Consider the following 24,424-nt stretch of genomic DNA (forward strand, 5'->3'; position numbering starts at 1 on the left):
CTTGTGAGTTGTTGAACTGGCTGCCTTCACCCAAATGTTCCTCATTTGCCCCATGTGGTTCTCCCTAGGAACAGCTTGGTTCACTGTCGATTTTTGTTTCTGACTCAAGTTGTTCTCGGTTCCCCTCTTCTCCTCTAATTGCTTAGATCACTGAGGGGATAAAACAGTATTTTTATTCATTGTACTTGTTATCATGGATTCACTAGTGCTCGTGGGAAGCTGTTCCTTTTGGCGCACTATGTCATCTGTTTGTTTGGGAATAAAATGAAAACACATCAAAAAACATTACAATACCTTGGAAAAAAAGTGAAACAAAAAAATAATAAAAACATGCAAAATAAAATGTAATACCACAAAGATTGTGGTATTAAATTTTATTTTGCATGTCTCAGTGGTGTCCATGTTCCATCACAGTGATATTGCTTATTATCAAAAATAAATTTTGGAAAACACCTCTACAAAAACTCAGTATCCCAAGCTTAGAATAGGCTTCCTCCTAACATTCATAGCATAAAATAAAACCAACTTATTCAAAACTGAAGGCAGAAACTGCTTCCTGAATTCTAGATCCTGCCCTTGCCATAATCCTCCCTATTTTCCATATTACTTCCACCGATTTTCTGCTTTTCAGAATATGTTAGTCATACTCCCTCCATTCTAACATTTGCAATAACTCACTATCTCATCCCTGAATATCTACCCTTCTATGCATGGCAACCTAAAAAACACTCAATCTGTTGAAAAATTCTATATAATATGATGCTAACATGTAAAAGATATACTTATACTGACTCTCTTTCCTCATATATGAACACTACATTTTTATTAGTTGTAGCATTTCTTTCCTATGTTTTTGTACTTTTTTCAGCCATATTTTTCTTCACTGGATGTATATTATATTGTACTTCTCAACGCATGTCAACTTTTGTATTCTTTACTTATATTACTTCTAGTTTGTAATACATTTATCTATATGCTGGAGCTTTTCTGCTTGGGTATCCACTGAAAATGGGCCACATGGCTCAGTTGGACTAATCCAGTTAACAAATGTCAAATAAATAATAAATAAAAATAAAAAAAATGTAAATTAAAAAGCCCCAGTATTGGGACCTTGCAGGAGAAAATGCATTAAGCAGTAGGACCCTCAGAAGACCTTGAATTTCCATTAAGCCCTAGAAAACACAGCAAGCATTAGGACCTAATGGGGAGGAAACATTTAAGAACTTCTGTAGCCCTAGAAATGGTAACAACAACAATATCCTATACTGCAGAAAATTTAACTGGAAGGTGGAAAAGACGACAACATAAATAGGTTCATAGGTTGATACTAGGCTATCTGCCCTAGGACATATACAAGCCTAGCCATAACAGTTCCCTGGCTATTTCTTCCCACACTATTTACTTCCTGGACCCCTGTCTAGCAGGGTAGCTGACATGATCCCCGAGGTGAATTTCCTTTCTCCCATCCAATCGTCAATGTTCCTTTTGAAGAGGGCCAAAGAGGTGCTCTGCTTGACATGTATGGGCAGTCTATTCCAGATTCTGGGGAGTCTCTGGGTCAGGAACCTATCCCTCCAGCATGTTTTGTTTATTGTGATGACAAGGTTTACCTCCCTGAAGCGTGTGGCTCTGAGGGATTGGGATTTCTTTAAGTGTAGCATGTCCAACAGTTCTGGGTTTGACATGGCCTTGTATGTTAAGCAGAGATCACCTCTGAGTAGATGATATGCAACAGAGTATAGCTGAAGTTGTTTAAGGCAGTCAGCATAGGGCATCTGCTTTAGGCCTGTGATTCTTTTAGTGAGGTATTTCTGCGGTCTTTCCAGTTGTTGCAGGTGTCTTGAGAGGTACATATCAAATGGGGCATTGTATTCTATAATGGGTCTAATGAGGGATGATGAGTACAGTGGGGCAATGACTTGACTGTTGTGGCCATGTGGTTATTGAAGGTGAGACCACTGTCCACCTATGTCCCTAAGTCTCTTATCACACTTTCGGTATTTAGTGTACTGCCACCTATGTGGTAATTCACGGGTACATGTTTTTTTCTCAATGGGGATAACTATACATTTCTTGGCATTGAGCTTGAGCCCATGGCTCTGGCACCAAGCATCTGTTTCTGTAAGGCCCTTTTGTAGATTATCCACATCATTTAGAGATTCAATAATGGCTCCCAGTTTGCAGTCATCTGCGAACTTTGTTAGCCAGAGTCCCTTAGTATTGGCCTGTACTTCAGAGAAGTAGATGCCAAACAAGAGTGGCCCCAGGACTGAACCCTGAGGTACTCCACTTGTCTGGAGCTGGATTTGGAGTCAGCTACTTTTACAGTGTGGGTTCTGTAAGCCAATTGGCAACCCATCGAGTGACGTAGGAATTAATGCCCAGCTTAGTATGTTTATGTATGATTCCAGACTGGGGGATGGTGTTAAAAGCCTTGATGAGGTCCAGGTAGGCTGTGTGGACCGCCTTACCCTCGTCCATGGCTCTGTAGACTGATTTGAAGAAGTCAATCAGGTTCAGGAGACAAGATCGGCCCTTCACGAACCCAAACTGGGAGGGATCTAGAGTTTGAAGGTTGCCAATGTCTTTGTTTATAAGTTACATGATAATACGTCCCATGGCCTTGCAGATCAGGCTCGTCAGACTGAGGGAGCAGTAGTTCCTGGGATCCAAGGTGGATCCCCCCTATTGGAGTGGGATAGCTGTAGCTGAGCGCCACTCAGTGGGCATGAAGCCTGAGGTGAGGCTATGATTAAACATGACACTTAGATGAGGTGCCAGTTCATTTTGTAGTTCATGTAGTACACAGCCCAGGATGTCATCTGGTCCCAAGGATGCTGTAATCTTAGCTTTGGAGAGTTATTTTTTTTACCTGTGTGGCCGTTATTACTGGAATTTGGCAATCTTCCTGTATTGAGATGGGCCATTTAGGGGGTGAGAGGGGGGTGAAGTTGGCATTGAATCGATCTGCCAGAATATTTTCAATATCCTTGTGATCAGTATATTTAATGTTATTCTGTTGTAGCTCAGAGCAGATCTGAGCATTGCCATTTAGATTCTTGACATATTTATAGAATTCCTTGTGGTTGTCTTTGGAATCTTTGGCAATTTTATTTTCATAACTAGCTCTGGAGGATTTTATGAGGGATCTCAGTGACCATAGGTGTGTAGCATTGATTTCCCATGTTGGTTATGACCAGGTCTAGGATATTGGAGCCCCTGGTGGGACAGTTGATTAGTGTATCCAGGGCATTGGAATTTATGAATTCTAAGAACCGTTGGGCAAAGGTGTTGGTACACAAGTAGTTTTCCCAGTTAATGGCAGGGTAGTTGAAGTCACCCATTATTAGGGTGTTTGGTTGTATCTTAATATTTTCCATTATGTTTAGAAAGGTGCAGTGAGAACCTTGGGGCATGGTGGGGGATCTGTAGCAAGTTACAATATGGATTGCAGTCTTACCTAATGTTAGTTGCAACTGGAGAAGTTCATATGCATTGTGTTGGGCACCTAGCCTGGTGGTGTGACTATTCTTGGTGGATATGGACACTCCTCCACCTTTAGTGTTTCGATCCTGATTTGGTGGCTGAAAAGTGTGGTAAGAGTTGTAGCCTGGTATTGCAGGAGATTTAGTTGGAAGATAGCAACATCCACGGGGGATATAGACAGCAACGGCAAGCACAGACTCATCATGAGTGATACACACAGCAACAGCAAGCACAGACTCATCATGAGCGATACACACAGCAACAGCAAGCACAGACTCATCATGAGAGAGAGAGACAGTAACAGCAAGCACAGACTCATCATACACAATACAAACAGCAACGGCAACCACAGACTCATCATAAGTGATACACACAGCAACAGCAAGCACAGACTCATCATAGGCAATACAAACAGCAACGGCAAGCACAGACTCATCATGAGAGAGAGACACAGTAACAGCAAGCACAGACTCATCATACACAATACAAACAGCAACGGCAACCACAGACTCATCATGAGTGATACACACAGCAACAGCAAGCACAGACTCATCATAGGCAATACAAACAGCAACGGCAAGCACAGACTTATGAACGATACACACAGCAAGCACAGACTCATAATGAGAAGTTACATACAGCAACAGCAAGCACAGATTCATTATGAGAGTTACATACAGCAACAGCAAGCATGGATTTGTAATGAGAGGTATGCAAACAAGAGCAAATGGAGTATGGATCTAGTGAGTGCACAGCTGTGTGTGTGTGTTTGTGTGTGTATCAGTAAAATGCACCAGTTAAGGGCACTGTCTAGTTAAATTACTTTTGTCAGAGTAATACCTGAACTTTAATAATTAAGGGCAGGTAAGTGCCTTAAACCTCCACACCAACTGCCAGGTCCTTAAATTTTATTTCTTTTTTTAGTTTTTGTAAATCACTAAGGATTGTAGTCTGTCAGTGTCAGTCATAGGGATTCACAGTTATGTTGTTCAGCATCAGTTGTGCAACAGGTAGCATGCTTGTTTTTGGTGCAGAAGGCAGTGGTTTATCTTCCAAAACCAGCTAGATGAATTGCTGAAATTACCGTGGAGAATAAGGTAAGATGGGGATGCTGCATTCCTGAGTGTGCCCACCTCTGGATGAGAGGCCTAGTGACTATGATCCTGTTGTCAGTTTGCCAGACATTCCCTATTGCATATCAGCAGCATACCAGTTTTTTTTTTTTTTTTTTTTTTTTTTTTTAAATATAATATAGGCAGTTTATTCTTCTAGGGTAGCTGGCACTGAATTTGTAGATGAAACACCAAAATGCAAAATTGTTTGCCAACAGCAACCTCTTTATTAGCTACAGTTCTCTTTAATGTAGAATTATTCATTTAAATGTTACTTCTGCAGAGATCGTTTATATTAATAGGTATTGGTGGATTATAATGACAGAAGCTGGAGTGGCCTTTTATGGTTGAAATGTTCTGAAACGGGTAGTTTTGTCATCATTGGTTCATATGTTTTGTTTCATTGCTTACTGGAAAACTACATATTTAAAACACACTCTAACAAGTGGTGCTGTATTAAAAAAGGAATATAATGTAATACAATCAACAAGGTGAATCAAAGAACACATGCATTCATGCATGGTCCTAAAACTGTGTGCAGCGGGCCCATGCTTTGAAAACGGCCCAAAGGTACACTTCTCCACTGGCCAGATGCATCTTCAATGAATATGGGTTTCAATGCAGTTTCAATGAATGTGAGATTCAAGGGTAGAGATGTTTAGAGACATTGTTGTTTATGCTAAGTCTTTTGTCATCGTGATACTGTATTGTTTTCTAACTAATGACTATCAGTGTTTGTACTATAAAATTTGAAATAAAAGTTTTAAATTGAATCCAAGTATATATAATCATTGTAGAAGTAAAGATGAAAATAGCATGACACTGACAGGTTTGAACAGTGTTTATGGTAACTGGGAAGAAATAACCAAGTAGTGGGTCACTGGAATGGCTGTGGGGAACATGATCCATTATCCCACCTAGAGCCCCATTTGACTATGATCTGGTTTTGATAACATGAACGCAGTCTCTTCTGTACATATAATGGGTTCATATGTTGGGTTCATATGTATCAGGTTCTTGAGTTTAAGTTAGATTGTAGAATTGAACAGCCAGGTCGGACAGTGAATTTACTTGTTTGTTTTAAAGACTGAATATAATTAGCATTAATCAGTGGTTGGTTGAATCTTGGAAAGTAAATGGTTACATAATTTTCAGAAAAAGTGCTGTTTTACATTATTCAAGGCCAGCAAGAATTGGTATATGTTATGTACAAGGAGCACACTGAGCACACTTAATTGATAAACATATTGTAACAAAGAAGGAAAAACAAGAAAATGTGAAAGGCAATACATAGTTTTGTTTCAACAAAGAAGTTAGGCATATATGTTTTATTCTTTAGCTCTAATACTGAAATGGGTATATAATGATATAGCAGGTAGAATATCAGTAGTGCAATAACTTCATTATTATCTTGTTACATACTGACACCCAAATAGCAGGTAGAATATCAGTAGTGCAATAACTTCATTATTATCTTGTTACATGCTGACACCCAAATAGCAGGTAGAATATCAGTATTGCAATAACTTCATTATTATCTTGTTACATGCTGACACCCAAAGGGATAATATTATATCAGCTAAATGAATGAATGAATGAATTGCACTCTTAATTTTGAAACTAAAAACTACAGAAATTTGATGAAAACCAGAACAAAGCTCTGACTACTAGATTGTATATATGAAGATACTAAAGCACTTTATGGAAGACTAGAAATCCTGAAGAAAGAAAACAAACCGTAATTGACCTAAATCTTAGCTGGAATTGAACTAATTCTAGTGACCAAAAGTTTGTCAAAAGAAAGTAGTAAAACTTCTGGTTAGGGCACTGAGGTGAACACAGCTCAATCATGCTCCCCCACCAGTGACTGAATATAAATGTTAATGTATTAAGAACTTTTAAATGCTAATTTGATTAACAACTTTTAAATGATAAAATGATCAGCAGTGATCAGAAGATTACTGGGTGAATGATAAACAGAAACGCAGCATGAAATCACCAATAATTAGCAAAGAACACATTGCAGACATTGTAGACGTAGCTCCATCAACAAGGAAATCACAGTGGCAACGAAAGAGTAAATGTTTAAGCAAGAAAGACATTCATGAGCTGAGTGAAACAACGGGCAAGCTGTACTCAGAGGCAATCAAAATAAGTGAGAGACTGCTTGATTACATAAAGTGGACTGACAAGGAAATAGGGGAAATGGAAGGGGCACTCTCTGAACACTAAGATGAATTGACTGCACTAGCTAAAGTGGATAAGGAGGCTAAAGGCAAAAGGACTTAACTGGAAGTGGCAAGGGAACTATAGAAGAACAACTTTTGTAACTGGAGAATAAGGCCAGTTTGTGGGATCTCCAACTCCTGAATATGCCAAAGCCAAGAGGTATGGGATTGTTGGTTGTTCATAGTGAATTATGTCTCACTATCTGTAACACAGTCTTACTGCAGAGAACTGCATGGTTCTAGAAAGGTTCCCCAGGTTTATTTGGTTGTAAAAGGCCTTATGTGATCCCTATATGAACATTTTCAATGAATGTGATCCACTTCAAGACAAAGTATGGGAAGGCAAGATGGTACAATTTGTACTGTACTTTCAGCAAGTGGCGGGGAGAAGGTACTGCTAGACTCTTTTCAGACCTTCAGGGATAAATAAAGACTTGAAAACTATATTTTGGCAGTATTTTATACTTACTGGTGTTTGTGTGTGTGTGTGTGTGTGTGTGTGTGTGTGTGTGTGTGTGTGTGTGTGTGTGTGTGTGTTTGTGTGTAGTATATATATAGGCTTACTATGGCCTAAATGGAGTACAGCCAGTTTATGTCCAGAAGGTTTAGGTCATGGTTTCCAATGGGCATGTAATAAAACCAAAAGAGTTCCCTTGTCAAATGATCAAGATGAATTGTGCACTCGATCATTTGACAAGCGATGTACTGACGTTGGGAAGGGAAGTCACCCTTCAGTGAGGAAAGGGGAATTTGCCCATTTCCTCACTGAAGTGTGATCTTGGAGTTGATATATTTAATATGCAAGGGGTATGGAGTGGTGCAGGGGGTTATAGCTTCCCCTGCAAAATAGTAGAATTAATGTACCATTGACTGTAGAGTTCAATGGTATGTTAATGTGCATAGCAGTAGGCGAGTGATGTCGCCGTCTGCTGTCTAGAATACATTGAACCACAGTGATCGATGTATTCATTTTCACTTTGATTTACTATTCGGAATTTCAGATTCATCATTTCTGGTCAACATTTTACATGGTCGACCAAAGCTGATTTAAAATTTCCATAGAAAACCATATATATATATATATATATATATACATATATATATATATATATATATATATATATATATATAAAGAGATCACTTCAAAATAATACATTTGAAAACCATAAACATGACCAGATACTGACTTTATTTAGTCTAGCACCTCGACAATGTGCCTTTAAAGATTCTCAAAAAATTGTACCAACCTTAACATGTCATTTAAATAGTAAAAATATATATCACATGCCTTACTAAATTGATTAATGGATACATACATATTTTTTAGGTCCCCCTCTACGTCAGCTGTTAGATTCTCACCACTTTCCCTTTTTTGGTTCTGTTTTTAAGAGCATAATCTCCTTGGAATCTAAGATTTAATCAGTCATCAGGTAAGAGAGGCAAGACTGAATTTTATAAACGTTTCATGCTCCTTAAGTGGATCGCTTCCTCTAGTGATACCACCTTTTCGGTTTCTCAAAAAACTTAAACCACGGCCTTAGATTTTGAGAAGACAGTTCTGTTTTTTCATACAGAATAAAGTTAAGATCAATATATTTAAACTATCCATAAATGGAAAGCATTGCTTTAAGTGACAGTCCCAACTAAATATGCTGGAGAGATTTTTAAACATGGGGAATCAAGGCAGGTGTGACTGATGAAAAAGGATTGTTGAGGATTTAAGAGTCAGTTGTCAAGTTTTCAATGAGCTGTGGGTCTGTCTCTAATTTATTTATTTATTTATTTTTTTACAGCTTAGTCATCTGGTTCTAAGGGGGATGAAAAATTAAAATTGGGATTCAGTACTTCCCTACTGGTTGTATCCCATGCATCATAAAGTAGTCTGTAGAGTTTGGAGAATGTTCAGATATCGGGCTGAAAAGTTTGGTAAGTGGGAGCAGGCCCTGGGTAGTACACCTTGCTAAGGGTTGAAGATTACATTTATAACATAATGTATACTTAATACTGTAGTTTTTATACAGAGTTCACTTCAGCAAACTTACATTGCCAGAATTATGGATGCAAGAATGTAGATGTGATGCATATGTTGTGAGCATGTCAGGTAGTGCAGGCATACTGGGACTCATTTAGAACTATTGCCGACCTTCTGCTGGTCTACTGGACTTGTTTGGTGTACATACTATCCTTTAGTGAAATTCAAATGTAGTATTAGCAAAACGCAAAGGAGACTTTAAGCATCATGTTTCTCTGTGGAATAATTCTGGAAGGTTGGAAGTCCACAGCAGTTCCCATATATACAAAGCATAAGATAGAGTTGAAATTAAACTGTAAATAAAATGACTCTGAAACATATCTGATTCATCAAAATTGAAGGGAATGGCTTACCCAATATGGTTAGTTTTAGCTGTGGAGTGTCTAACCAGTCTTCTGTCCTCCCTTTAGTTTTTTTCCAACTGTGTGTGAGACCTGCATGCTTGTCAGTGTTAAGCTGTTCTTACACAACAAAATAAATTTATATTTGTCTTAATTTCAATAGCTTTTATAGAGCACATAAAGTTTAAAAAGTGTCTGAAAATATCATTTTGAAAGGTGACACAAGGGTTAATTTTGCACATGAAGCACCACCCGTTTGGCCTTACCCACAACCCACTATGGTTTGGGTTACTAAGTATTAATTTTCTAGAATGGATTAAAAATGACTTTGCTTTGCAATATCAGAAACTAGAAGTAAAATGCATATTTGTTAGCAACTGAAGGTGCTTGCTGTATGCTTGTGTGGCACATTTCAAGTAGTAGTAGTATTCAGTTCTGTAACAAATCAGTTCTTGGTGAAGCTTTGTTTGAGACATGAAAGAATAAATAAGTAACTGCCTAGCAAGTTGTTTTAGGTGATTTTACAATAAAATATTTTTTTCTGATAACCCCATTATAATGCTGCTCAGTGCCAGTGATATTGTTGTGATTTGAATTTCAGATTGTACGCCATGATAGGACAATGGAGCAGATAGTCTTCCCTGTTCCGAATATTTGTGAATATCTGACACAAGAATCTAAATGTCGGGTGTTTAACACTACAGAAAGAGATGATCAAGGCAGCAAAGTGAATGACTTTTTTGTACAAAGTGAAGATCTCTACAATGAAATGAAATGGCAAAGGAAAATCAGAAGTAAGTGAGGTATCACTGAGGGGCTAATTGAAACTGCAGGGAAAGTCAAAATGTGCTCATAAAGCTCCTACTTTTCAAATTAACAAGTGCACATTTTTTCATTTTTGTCTGTACTGTGGCTGTATTATGACATTCTCATGTTCCACCAACTGAGTAACACTGTTGCATTTCTAACAACATAGTGTTTTATTTTGTAGCACATTTCTACTTATTTGCAATCGTCTAGTACTCTCTCTTTTGATGTAGCTCATGCAGTTTTATGATGGCTAGTGTTATGTTCTCTAATTTGAAGGCAGTTACTGTGTTAGTGCTAACTCTGTACCAACATTCATGAATTTGAGCATTTTGAGTGTTTCTTGAGTGTAGCAGACAAACACTGTTACTTAACCTACAAGAGTACACTAGATATATAAAGTACTTTGGTATTTTCATGTCATTAAGCTGATGATGCTTGTTACTCTAATCAATAAGCTTGTACTGAATATACAGGTATAACTGGTCTACATTCTGGCTTACTTTGATGTCTTTGTTATCTTAATATTCTGATATGAGACTACGCCTTTTATTTCTACAAAGAAAGATTGGTTGGCTCTACTGTTCTGTTTCATATATAGTCATTCTCTAACTGATTATTTGTAAATTTAATTAATTCCAGTGGTCCTCTGTTACACTGAATTGATGCCAGTCAAACCATCATTGTCCAGCAAACAACATCCAAGACTGAGGTTTACCCTAACAAGGACCACGAGAGAGGTGTATTAATAATGTATGTTATTTACCGCCATATCTAACATACCTATCTTATTCCTCTGTAATAAATAGGGCAGGGTCTTCTGTAGAGATCATACAAGTTCCCTGGTAATTTTCTTTATAGCGGAAGACGTTGCCTTCTCTTGAGCTCCCATCCTCCTTGTCTTTTTAGTGCTGTATACCCACTGCAAAAGTCCTCCCCTACTTTACCTACCTTGTCATACTTTACTTGTTCTTTGCTGCATTATAAATCTGTCTGTCTTCCCCTATAACTTCCAATGCATTCACTGTCTGTAACATGTAAATAGTGACCTTTTCCTTTCTGAAACATAAACATAATACTCTGCACTTAGTATCTCTTTAGCCAGTCTTTTCTACTAACTACACCTGCATCTTGTTAACCTCCTGCTTTGAAACTGTTTTTGCTAACCCCCATATAATTACTGTGACTCTGTAACATTGCACCTTCTGCTATTATTTGTTACCTTGTACTTTCTGCTAACAACTTTTCTAGTGACATTGCATTTTTACTCTTTCTACCACATAAGATTTCTTACCTTGCTCAACTCTTAAGTCTACAGATATTTTTTCTACTCTTTATTACTTCTTTGCCATTTAACCTTGCACAAACTGCCTGTTTACCCTTGCTTCACTCATTCTTGTTCTGCTTCGCACCCCTACCCTACCCTTAAATCCTATGTACCCTCACTATCCCTAGTTCAAAACCTACACAAAACCCTCTTCTTCGTGTGCATAACAACTCCTTTTCCTATCTAAGCAACCTGTCATTCTGCTCCCCCTCATCTGTCACTAACACCACTACTAAAATCATACTATCCATGTCTCCACCCTTGAGGCTCCACCTGTGTAGTTATACCTCTCTTCCACAGCACTCCTCCACCTCTATCTCATTGTTTACACCCACTATTGGCTCCTGTTACACTCCTTCTTTTTAGCATTTTTTCTCCTTTGTATGTGTTATAGTTCTACAGCTGTCCTCTTTCTTCTCCTTTCAGCATCCCATATTCTCTCTCTTTCTGTATATATATATATATATATATATATATATATATATATATATATATATATTTTCAAATGCCTGCCTAACTTTTATTTTTTTAAATTCTTTGTATTCTTTTTATTTCCTTCTGTAACATAATTATATATACATATACCATCTATTCTCCATCATTGTCTTCACAATGCTTGCTTCTAATCCACACCAAATATACTCCTCATCTTTCTATCCACATATCTATTCCTAATACTGTCATAAATTATGTGCTATAATAATATTTAGCACACCTGTTTCTCTATCCCCCACCCTTACTGACACTGCCTATGTCACATGCCATCCATTTACTATTACTATTGATTTTAGCTTATTTGGCTTACCCCCCCCCCCATCTCATTTTCAGATATACATTTCTTAACCCTTCTCCCAACCTACATAAGGTAAAATTTAAATTTAACGCTAACATACCTAAACCTTCACTAGTGTATGTTTGTTTATCATTCATTGCTCCCCATACATTGTTATTGTTACAGAAACTTGGCTCAAACTACATATATAATACTTTGAAATTCTTCCCCCTGGCTATACTATCAACTGCTGTGTTAGATTAAATAAAAAAGGTGGTGGTGTAGCAATCATTTTCTAACCATATGTCTCTCTCTCCGTCTATTTCCCTACCTAAATTACTCTCTGCTGAGATCCTTGTCTCTCACTGTAAATTAAATGGGCATAAAACACTATGTATAATTGCCCTATATATTCCCCCAGGAAATAACATCCTTATTCTGGAAGACATCGTACACTGGGTATCTAGTTCCATTTCTCATGAAATAATTCTTGGTGATGTCAATATTACCTGGAAAACCTTCACATCAGACTCCACTTCCACTAGTATCAATCTACACGGTTTCAAACAACTCATAACTTCCCACATTCACTTCAACAAAGCTAAAAGCACTGGGACTATGCTGGAACAGGTTCTAGTCTCAAATCAAAACCCTTATGACTCTCCAAAAACCCTCCCAGACTCTCTCACTGACCACCATCATACCTATGTTCCATGACTAGCAACTCACCATATCAAACAGCACCTTTATAAAGACTGCCGTCACCTCTCAAATTTCAATTCCAATATCTTTAACAACATCCTTAGGAAAAGTAATTGGTCCATCCTCTATTCCCTACCACTGGATAATGCTGGTCTAAAATTTATTATAGTATTTCTTGACATTCTTAATAGCCGTGTTCCTATAAGAAAAAAAAAGCAGAGTTAAATTCACCCAATCACCCTGGTTATCCCCTTCTAGTGGTCAAGTAATGTATAAGAGAGACAAAGCTTGGAGAAACTGGCAAAAATACCAATCTCAAACTCATCTGTAGACCAACAAACAACTTCAAAACATGACAAAAAACAAGTTGCTGCTGATGAGAAATATTATTCCTTCAACCCACAGGATAACCAAAAACACAACCCCAAATATTTGGTCCACTGTCAAGAAAATATTATACCCTTGAACTCCTAGTACCCATAACCCTTGTCCAGACATCTCACCCATAGAAACTGCTTCTAAGTTTAACTCCCACTTTATAGACTCAGTACCCACCCTCACCCAAAACTGCCTACAGAATCCTGCCACCCCTGACAAACTTCAGACCTCTAACATGCCATTTTCAACTTAAAATATGGCTCTACATCATATACAAAACATTTATTAGATGAACTTAAGCCCTGCTCACCTTCTGTAGACAATCTTCCATAAGAATACCTAAACATTGCTGCCCCCTCTATTGCTTGCGTAGTCTCTATCTTGATCATTCGATCCATTCTTAAGTCATATGTCCCATCTCTCTGGGAAAAAAAATTACATCATTCCTCTTTCTAAAGGGGGAACTCCACTGAAATAACAAATTTCAGACTAATTGCAATCTTGTCTCCTCTTTCCAAGATCTTAAAAAAATGTATTCTTAACTGAGATGGTGTAGTGGTTAGAGACCCAACTTTACATGCAGGTGTTCACAGTTTGAAAACCAAGACAGGCAAGTTATTTTGAACACTGAAGGGGCCATAAGAGATCTGGGCACCTAAGTCGACAGCCACCTCACCTTCGACCACTGCATTGCCACTGTGGTCAGAAAGTCCTTCTACATGGCACATGTTATAACCAATGGTTTCGCATCTAGGAAAAAAGAGGTCATCATCCCTCTCTATTCAGCCCTTATTAGACCAGTCATCGAATATAACGCCCCATTTGGCATGTACCTGACCAGACACCTACAATAGCTGGAGAGGCCACAAAAGTATCTCACAAAAAGGATCCTAGGCCTTAAACACATGTCCTACATGGACAGACGCAAGAAACTTCAGCTGTTCTCAGTCTCTTATGGTCTACTTAGAGATGATCCCTGCATGACTTACAAAGCCATGGCTGACCCAGCCCTACTTGAAATGCTACCCCTACAGAAATCCCAATCCCCCCACGCTACATGCTCCAGAGATCATAATCTCATTACTACAATTAACAGAACATGCTGGAGGTACAGGTTCATTTCCCAAAGACTGCCCATACTCTGGAATAAGCTTCCCATTCATGTCAAGCAGAGCACCTTGCTGGCCCTCTTCAAGAGAAATCTTGACAAGTGGATGGGTAACAGAAAGTTCACTTCAGGGATCATTCCAGTTGCCCTACTGGATATGGGCACTGTGAACTAACATTGGGTGGCACGTTGCCTGGGCAGTTTTTTTGGGCTAGGCTTGTAAAGGCTCCAGGGCCATTAGCCTAGTTCAAACCTATGAACCTATGAACATTTATAATACTTACTCCAAGAATCTATTAACCTTTACCTAACATGGATTTTGCCCAGATCATAGCACAACAACTGCCATCGTTGCCTTTTTGGATCATGTCATTAAAGCCAGAGATGATAAGAATTTAGTTTCCTCTCTCTTTTTAGATCTCTGTAAAGCTTTTGATACAGTCTCACACACCAAAGTGCTCTCAAAAATGTCTGCTTTAGACTTTTCCAGTACAACAGTCACTTGGTTCTCTAGCTACCTATCTAAGTGACTACAGTCAGTTAAATAGCTCTCTACTTACTCATCTTTTCTCCCAGTTAATACAGGTGTCCATAAGGCTATGTACTTCGCCCTCTACTTTTTAACTTATTTATAAATTATTTATAAATTATCTACATCCTTCCAACAAGCTGCACTTGCACAATAAATATGTAGATGACTTCACTGTCATTTGCTCATCTAGTAGTCCTTCTCATTTACAATCTATCATTCAGCAGGCTTTCAACTGTATTAAAAACTGGCTCAGTGACAATCAGCATTTCCTAAATCCAAATAAAATAAAACTGCTCTTATTTCTCCCCAAATCCCAAACCTACATAAAATACATATCCAAAATGTCCTCCTTCAACAGTACTTAAACTGAAGGTGTACGTCACACAAACTTACTTGGTGCCATAACAGATAATCAACTGAAGGTGGATCTTCATATTCAAAAGTGCATAAAAAAATACACCAAAAACTGGACATGCTGTATAGATCAAAATGATTCCTTACTAACTCCTCAAGAGTTACTCTAGGCAATACATACCTCCTCCTTTGACAACTCTATATGCCTCACCCATTTTTCTCCAAGATTCAGATATCCCTAAGATTAAAACTTGAACTTTGCTATATCAAAGTAACTAGGTTTTCAGCCAGTCATACAACTCCCACCAGTGATCCTCCCTCATATTTAAATTGGCTTGAGTTACCTCACTACCTCAAGCTCAGCCAAGTCCTCCTTGCTCATAAAATGGTATACAGATAATCCTGCCCAACAGTCAGCATCATTGTTAACCATTACCTCCAAAATCGCCCTCTTTGCCCATCTAAGAAACACCTTCTTAAAATCCATAAACCAAAAAAATGTGTCAGTCACTGCTTATATTCCTACTCAGTAGCCAAGGTCTGGAACAGTACTCCTACAGATGTTAGAGCAATACCAATGTAGTCAGATATTCAAACAATCTTTAAAGAGATTTCTCCTTAACTCCTGACTCTGTATGTCTTACATCAGCCTGACAGTCTCTTACTTGCTTCTCTTCCTTTCTCTCCCTTCTCTTCCTTCTTTCTCCCTTCCCTTTCTCTTCCTCTTCTTTTTCCCCGTTTCCTTTCCTCCCTTTTCTTATTAGCCAAAGTATCAGTTACTTCAGTGAAAGCGCCTTACTTTAACTCCATTTACTAATCTCTCCCCAACTGCAAAATCTCTTTCTTGTCTCTTAGTCTTTTGGCCATATTTAAATGCTTAACATTTTTACCATTGGTTATCACTATTGATTGTACTTTACTAGGTGTCTTTTCTGATTTGACTTAATTTATCCTGTATGTCGATTCTGTTTGTTACTGTACTTTATGTAGTAACGTTATATAGCTTATTAATTGAACTATGTATGTTGGAGCTTTTTCCCAGGCCCCCATTGAAAATGGGATTCATGCCCAGTTGGACTTTTCCGGGAAACAAATGCAAAACAAATAAAATAAATAAATAAATAAACAAACATAAAACTAAAAGACTTGCCACCTGTATTTATTTTTTGATTGTTAATTACATCGTTGCATCCACTGTGCTTTATAGTAGCACTTTGCTTTGACAGAGACATGGACAACATGCTGCTTCAAATGTTGCTTTACTTTCCTCAGAAGTCTTTTGCTTGTACTTCACCACAGTAATTGCTGTCATAAACCTGAAATGTAAATTTTATACATATCAGTATTGTAGTTCAGTCATCCTAAGGACATACTTTTGTTTTATAGTATGATTGCCAGTTGCTATGTCAGTTACTTTTCAGTAGTTAAAACTGTTGAATTGCACTACATTAGGGAGGCTCTAGTTTGCTAGACAAGTAATATCATTTTCATTAAACAGCTCAGAAAGGGTCCACTTAAAAAGTGCAACTCTAACTTACTGATTTTGAATGTGTTTGTAAGGCAATCTTGTTCAAGTTCTAGATGAGCAGGGAGTGACAGAAAACATGATAAAAGACATTGTTAAAGGCTCTTCATTTTTTTAACAAAGATTTCCAAGCCTAAGATGATTATTCAGGTAATATATTAGATAGTCCTTGCTAGTAAGAAAATAGGTAGAAAGTAGGCTAGTAAAGTTGCTCTGCAGAGAAGGAAGGCATAGCTGATTCACTTCAGGAAACAGAGGTTGATAGAATGGTGTCCACTGAGGAAAATGCTTAGTATGACTACTGCCAGTAACTAAAGGTAAGAACAGTTTATACATGAAAGATAAGATAACAGGTGGGGAAAGGAGAGAGAGTGGATATCGTCTGGATAACAACATGAACACTTACTGTGGGATGGAGGGGAGTACATTGGGCAACGAAAAAATCTGGCATGCATTAATAAGATTCAGGAGGCAGTTGGAGCAAGTGCAGTGCAGTGATTGTTACATAGAAGCCCCTACAGTTTTGTATGCAAGCATGAAAAAAGAGTCATTGTCACTCTGCATTTTAACTAAGCGGCACATTTTGTCAAATATATTTTCATTACATTATTTAGTGTGTACCAAAGACAAAATTGCAAGCCCCTCCCCCAAAAGAAAAAAAAAAAACAACTGGTCCAAAAATATTGCAGAAGAAGAGTATACAAGGAAAATGCAACACTACTTAACCTGAAGAGGCATTTGATTTTAGAGAAAAAAGGGGCTGCAGGAAGTGAGTGGGTGGGGCTCAGTGCTTTATTACTGGGGTATTAAATTTGATCATGGTTGCAAATTTACACAAATAATTGGTCATACACTACTGCACATGCTAAATACTCAAGCAGTATTTTTTTCAGAATTCTTGATTATTCTGAGAAAGAGAGTTCATTTCAGATGTATGAGGTTGTTTATAGCTACTTTTTGATGACGTACACATCAGATTTTTGATTGTGAGTAAAATGGAAAAAAAAATGTCTTTTAACTTATTTCTCCTCAAATAAGTAATTAACCCTGCCTAGGCAGATCAGTGAGTATTTATCTTTGGTCAAATAAAAGCAAGTGTCAATCGCTTTCATCCAGAGACTGCCTCTGTAGCCATCAGTTATATATTGTTCATTTATATTGACTTTGCGCTCCTGAGATGTCAATGATCATATGAATTAATGAATAAGAAATAAATACATTAGAGCTACTGTAATGTACTTTTACCCTTCTGTACATGTGCATATGTGTGTGCATACATATAAATTACAGTAATTTTGTTCACTGTGTAAACCTCAGATGTCTGATTGTGATAAAAATGAATGAATTAGTGATGGTTATAGTAGTGTATTTCCGTTTGCTGCTTTTAGATACATACACTGCAACCTACTGCAATCCCCCCCTGCCTACATGTGTATACACACACCTACACTTGCACACAGAGGTGCCCATCAATTAAAGCCTCCATATTTAATGTCTGCATCTCAGATGTCTGGTGGTAATCAAATGAATGAATTATTGAATAAATGCTCATGGTAATGCTTTTCACCTCATTGCTGTCACTCACTGATAGTGTCTGTGAACTCAGCAGTTGTTCTGTCCATGCCACTGCAACCTCTCCGCACACATGTATGTGCATATGTTCTCTCTCTCTCTCTCATATACAGACACAGACACACTGTGCTTCCTAATTACAAAGACTTTGTGTGCACCTCAGCTATATGATTGTGAGTAGTAATACAGTTCATGTCATTGCTATCAGAGACATATGGTGCAATACATTTCAACCCCCATAGACATATATGTGCCCACCAAGCACAGCCACTTTACTGAATGGTTACACCTTAGATGACTGACTGTATTCAAGTGAATGAATAAATAAGTAAATAATAGCCACTGTAATGTATTTCACTTAATTGCTGCACACACACACACACACACACACACACACACACACACACACACACACACACACACACACACATGCTGTGTTGAAATCAATTACAGCTCCTTTTTTGCTTTTATACATGCACATGCCCACACACACACACCCTGTAATTACAGCCATTTTATTAATCATGTATACCTGAGATGTCCAGTTGTGAATAAATGGATGAATTACATTCTTTGCCAGTAGGAAAAAGCAGCTATCAAACCAACCTGCACATACCCAAGCACCATTTTTGCCCCTCCAGACCTTTATTAAGGGATAATCCTTTTATTTTATTTCAGGGACTAGTGAATGCCTGGTCTCACTAGAAAACCTAGCTAAGTGAGCCGACTGTTATTTGCTTAACACAAAATTGGAATTCTGCATAACTGTGCTTGCACATATGATCCTTAAGATTAAATTTGTCCACAGAAAGATTTTCAGAATGGTGATATCCTTTGGCTATCAAATCCTGAAGAAGTTACTGTCTGCTTCTCCATGTGAAAGGCAAGAATCATTGTCATAGGTCACTAATGATTTAGCCACTAAGGGTCATTGCCTCCAACCTCCTTTGAAATAATTGTGTTATCTTCTTCCTGTCCAGCAGCAGCCCATGCTGTGGTAATGGCAGAGATTCTCTGGTTCCAGCAGAAGTGACAGAATTTCTAACTTTAGAAATATCTGTAAAATTGTCCAAATTAGCCTTGGCTAGAGATCTTGGTCAGGAAAGTGCTCCAGCTGGACATATGGCTATTGATTAAATTAAGAACTTAGATTCTTGTAACCCATGCAAATATCAAGTTAGCCCATGTGTTTGGCCTTTAGTTGGTCTGTGTGCCTGTTTAGTCTAGGTTTTGAGGTACTTTTAGAATTTTCTATTTCAGACTGTTCTGCAGCGCCTTTACAGATCATCCCAGTCCATGATTTTCAGTGCTGCAGCTTTTTTCCACTGTACTTCCACCTGGTTTAACTTGTTCTTTCTTCACTCAATTGTTTGGAGGTAGCCCAAATCCCAGTCTAGTTTATGACTTATTTTGCATTCCCACAAAGAGACAGCACATTGTATTTAGTTGCAATTGTATATTTTTGACGATTTAGTCATTTTTATATGTGATTGCATTTAATTAGTTTTTAATGAAACTAACATTAATCCAATCAGACAAAAAAAACCTGGCTGTGATGGTTTTGTGTTTTCTTTACTGATAGCAAGTACTCAATTTTTTAATCAAAATGTTCATTAAAAAAGTAGCTGGTTTGTTAGCGTATAGGTATGAGAGACTTAAATTCAGCATACATGTTCTATGTATTTTCTTAAAGCCTTACTGAAAATGTAAAATAAAAACAAAAGAAAAATACATATGCAATTGTAGTAAGGAGGGGACTGTGGCAGGCAGGTTGGAGCCCTTGAATAAAATGTGAAGGTATTGAAAAGGAAATCGTGGTCCTGCATGAGCAAGTGGATAACTAATATCTCATTCTTTGCAGAAAAAAGTTGCCTGATTAGTAATTTTTATAGAAAGGTCTTACTAGTAGTTCCTAGAAAAGAAAAAAATACCTCATTCATTCATTCATTCTCTGATCCTTGGTTTATCCTATTCATTGTGCTGCAGAGCTGAAGCCTTTACTGGCAAGCAATGGCATAAGACAGAGAGCGCTACTCCTTGATAGGATGCCAGTCTGATTTAGGGCACACATGCACAGACCCATACACACATACATATGCATGCATGCGTGTACAGGCAGTTTAGGAGAATAGCTAGTTAGCTAGTCTACCTAATGGTTATATGATTGTGCTTATTACGCCTAGCTTTGACACACTGGAATAAAGTTTATTTTTTGTTTATTCTATCCCTTGGGTTCAGGCGCACTAAAATAATTTTTCACATAAGCTAAATTATAATTATTGATGTCATGAAAACATATATGAGTGCTGTAAAGCTTTGGAACTAACTTTGAAATGTTTTCCTTTCAGATAACCCAGCATTGTTTTGGTTCTCCAGGCACATCTCTCTTTGGGGCACCATATCGTTCAATCTTGCAGTGTTCATTAATTTAGTTGTTGCTCTCTTTTATCCATTTGGAGATGATGGAGATGAAGGTAAGGTTTTTCCACTCACTTTGTGATTTTAATAAAACCACTTATTAAAACCAATTCCACACGTTAATCTCTTCTCACTACTACTAATTAACTTCCTTATTATTTTGTTTTCTCTGTACTGTAAATTGTTTTTTCCCTAATTAACTACTACAATATATGTAGTTAGCTAACATTGTATATAATCTCTAAGCAGTTTTATGTATTGTGGACACTCTTTACATTGCTATGTATCATACTTTTGTACTTGCGTATGTTTATAACTTAGGAGCTTTTCTACCCGGGTCTCCACTGAAAAAGGGCTTCGTCCCAGATGGACCAACCCAGTCAACAAATGTCAAATAAATAATGTTAGATACTGAAGTTGTCTGGAATGTTCTATTAAAATCAGAAGGTTGAAAAGTAATGCTTAAAGTTTAGAATTAATGCTTAAAGTCAGAGCTATTCCTTACTAGACTGTGTTTTACTGCAGATGTGTGCAATTTTATAAATGTTGCCTGACCTTGACAACCTTTGCATTGCCAACTTACAAAAAATTTTAAAATGGTTATTTTCAGGATTTGCAGCCAAGTTTCATTTAGCATAGTACAATGATGTTACAGTTTTATGATGAGGGTCTTTATCTTCTTACATTCTGAATATTTACCAAATCACTTTTAATTGTCTTTTCAAAATGACTCCTTTCCATTAACCTTTTGCACCTAACCCCCAAGTATTACCTGCACTATTTTACCAAAAGAACAGTTTACAATATACTGCCTTAAACTTTTACTGCTACTGGTCTTATTTTTCAGCTTTCTCGCCCAAGATAGACAGACAGACAGATGGATGGATTGGTAAATATATCATATATCAGTGTATCATATATCATATCATACCGCATCACATATATATATATATATATATATATATATGTATATATATATATATATATATATATATATATATATATCAATAAAGCACTGTGCAAGGCCACAAAAACACCTTTCCACTGAGTCACAGCAATATACTATGTTGTCTGATAAATAGTGTCAAGCAGACTGTTGCTGATCTCCACCTTAAGTTCAACTTAAGGTTTGATACAGGATATGTTCCATTTCCATCCTCTCTCCAATGTCCAAAATTCTGGAAAAAAATGTTTCCTAGCCAACTACTTAACTCCCTACTACACCACAACCTCCTCTGTCCAACCCATCATAGGTTTAGGCCTAGTCATAGCACCACCACTGCTCTTACATCTTTTTGAACACAGTCAACCATGCTTGAGACTCAGGATACCTTTTCTTCTCACTATTTCTTGACCTTTCCAAGACATTGGATACTGTTTGCCACCCGCTTCTTCTGACCAACTCTCCAGTTTAGGCGATTCTCCAACTACCCTGGCTGTTTTTCCAACCACCTTACAGATAGACAACAAGTAACCAGATGGCACCAATCCCTCTTTCCTTTCCTCAACATCAGTACTGGAGCCCCACAAGGGTCCATACTAGGTCCACTGCTCTTCAACATTTTCATTAATGATTTCCATTTCAGCATACCCCATGCTAATGTCATCCAATCTGCAGATGACTCCACCATCATCTGCATGGCCAAGTCTACTTCAGAACTACTTACACTCACCCAAAATGCCTTCACCTCCACGGAAACCTTGATATATAATAACCATTCAGCTCTAAATGCTAATAAAACTAAATCATGTTATTCACCCCCCAAAAAACAGCATCCTGACCAGAAATGAATTTACCATCAACTCACTCAACAACACTTTCCTCGAAATAGTCCCATATATCAAACTTATAGGGATCATCATAACTTTTGACCAGCATATTAACACAAACATAAAAAAAAATCGTCAGAAACTAGGCATCCTGTACAGGCACAAACACTTTCTCACCTATGAAGCAAGACAATCTTCCATCCTTGCTCTGTAGTGCACCTCTCCTTACTAATGTACAGTCCTCTCTTAAATCCAAACTGGACTGCTCCTACAATAAAATCACAAAATTTGTAACCAGCTCCAAACACTCATCCCACAACTGTGTATCACTCCATCGTATAAACTGACTAGAACTTCACCAACATCTAACATACATGCAACTAACCACAGCTCATAAGCTAATCTATAAGCCTTCTAGTTGTCCTGCCCTCTCCTCTCTGTTCACTATGTATCACCCAAATAGACCTCTGTGATCAGTCAGTCAGATGCTCCTTAATGCAGCAGAACCTAATCTTTCTGCTGGTCAAAGGCGTTACCCATACGCTATAGCAAAACTTTGGAATGCTCTCCCTTCTTCAATTAGGTCTACTAGCAACCCTGAATGCTTTAAGACTTCCCTGAAGCAACACCTGTTCTCCCATTGGCTATGCAAATGTGCCAGCACTGACTATAAAAAAAAACAATATTCCTAGCCTTCCTACTCTTCCTCCCCATCTCACTCATGGTTCACTCTCCTCATATTTACATTCAGTGCTTCCAACTTACTAAGTCCAACATGTGCCACCCAGCCACACATAATCTACTATATCAGTTACCTAGCATATCTTTTATTCATTCTTGATGCCTATATAACAATACCTCTAAGGCTGTCCCTCACTCCCAGAATCTTTATTCTGCTGCTCTCCATCTTTCCCTGTCTGCTGCAAAGCTGCAATACTGTATTGTTCACACCTTCGCTATTATCACATGTCGTCAGTTGTATTGTTGTTCGGCTGGCATACTTAAAATCTAACATCTATATAACTAGTACTATCTATTTTATTGTATCATCTATTCTGTAATGTAGTGTTTTGTACCATAGCTGCTTGACTTGTGTATTTTGATTCTATAGCTTTATCATGTTGTTTGTTATCAAAGCTTTGCTCCCTGGGCCTGTACTGAAAACGGGCTCACCCTGGCCCAATAGACCTCCGGTAAACAAATGCAAATGAATAAATAAAATAAATGAATAAAATAATATAATGTTCCTGGGTGATGGTGCACTGCAGTGCTGACTCCCTTCCACAAGGCTGGCCCTACCACTGACCCTGCAAAGTACAGATCTTTTAGCTTCTCCCCTTGCCTGTCTTGTCTGTAAAGCCATAGGAAGCATCATCACTGACCTCATAAACCAGGATATTAAAACTTGATCCTGCTCAACCAGAATCAGATGTGATTTAAGGGTAGATATTGCCTGCTAAATTGTGTATGCTTCTTTGAAATGGTCATTCAGGACAAGACAGTGGTGACGCATTTCACACTGCCTACTTGGATCTGGCAAAGGCCTTTGACACCAAACCATAAGATAGGATCATTAATAAGCTAATGGCCTTAAACTTTGATCTGCAATGTGGCTCAAGGACATAACTCATGTTGTCAAGGTCATTGATGCTTTCTCAGTTTGGAAAGAGGTGAAGAGTGATGTTACCCAGAGGTCTGTACTAGGTCCATTCCTTTTTGGCATTTATTTCTTTGACTTAAACACTAATAACAAGGATCTCTGGCTGACTATGCTCCCTGATGATTGTAAGCTGAGTGTAGTGTTTTATTCAACCAGTTATACTAATACCACTCAAACACTATTAACATGCATTAATTTATTGTGCACTAAAACAAGGGTTATAACTAAAAGCTTAGAAATTACTGTATTGTCTCGTTTGTAAAACAAATACCTACCACCACTCTCCAGTGAGTCTGTGAT

General features: G+C 37.8%; 1 protein-coding gene across 2 annotated transcripts in view; it reads left to right on the forward strand.

Annotated features, from left to right (window-relative positions):
* Window positions 1-24,424, forward strand: part of ITPR2 (inositol 1,4,5-trisphosphate receptor type 2) — a 2,416,542-nt gene that overhangs the window by 2,053,401 nt on the left and 338,717 nt on the right. For both annotated transcript variants that reach the window (XM_044087657.1, XM_044087658.1), the window contains exons 47-48: window positions 9,801-9,993; window positions 20,625-20,750. In XM_044087657.1, the coding sequence (XP_043943592.1) occupies window positions 9,801-9,993; window positions 20,625-20,750 (319 nt within the window). The remainder of the gene's footprint in view (window positions 1-9,800; window positions 9,994-20,624; window positions 20,751-24,424) is intronic.

This window comes from Protopterus annectens, chromosome 11.part0 (genome assembly GCF_019279795.1).
Source record: "Protopterus annectens isolate FY-2018-M chromosome 11.part0, PAN1.0, whole genome shotgun sequence".
Taxonomy (NCBI): Eukaryota; Metazoa; Chordata; order Ceratodontiformes; family Protopteridae; genus Protopterus; species Protopterus annectens.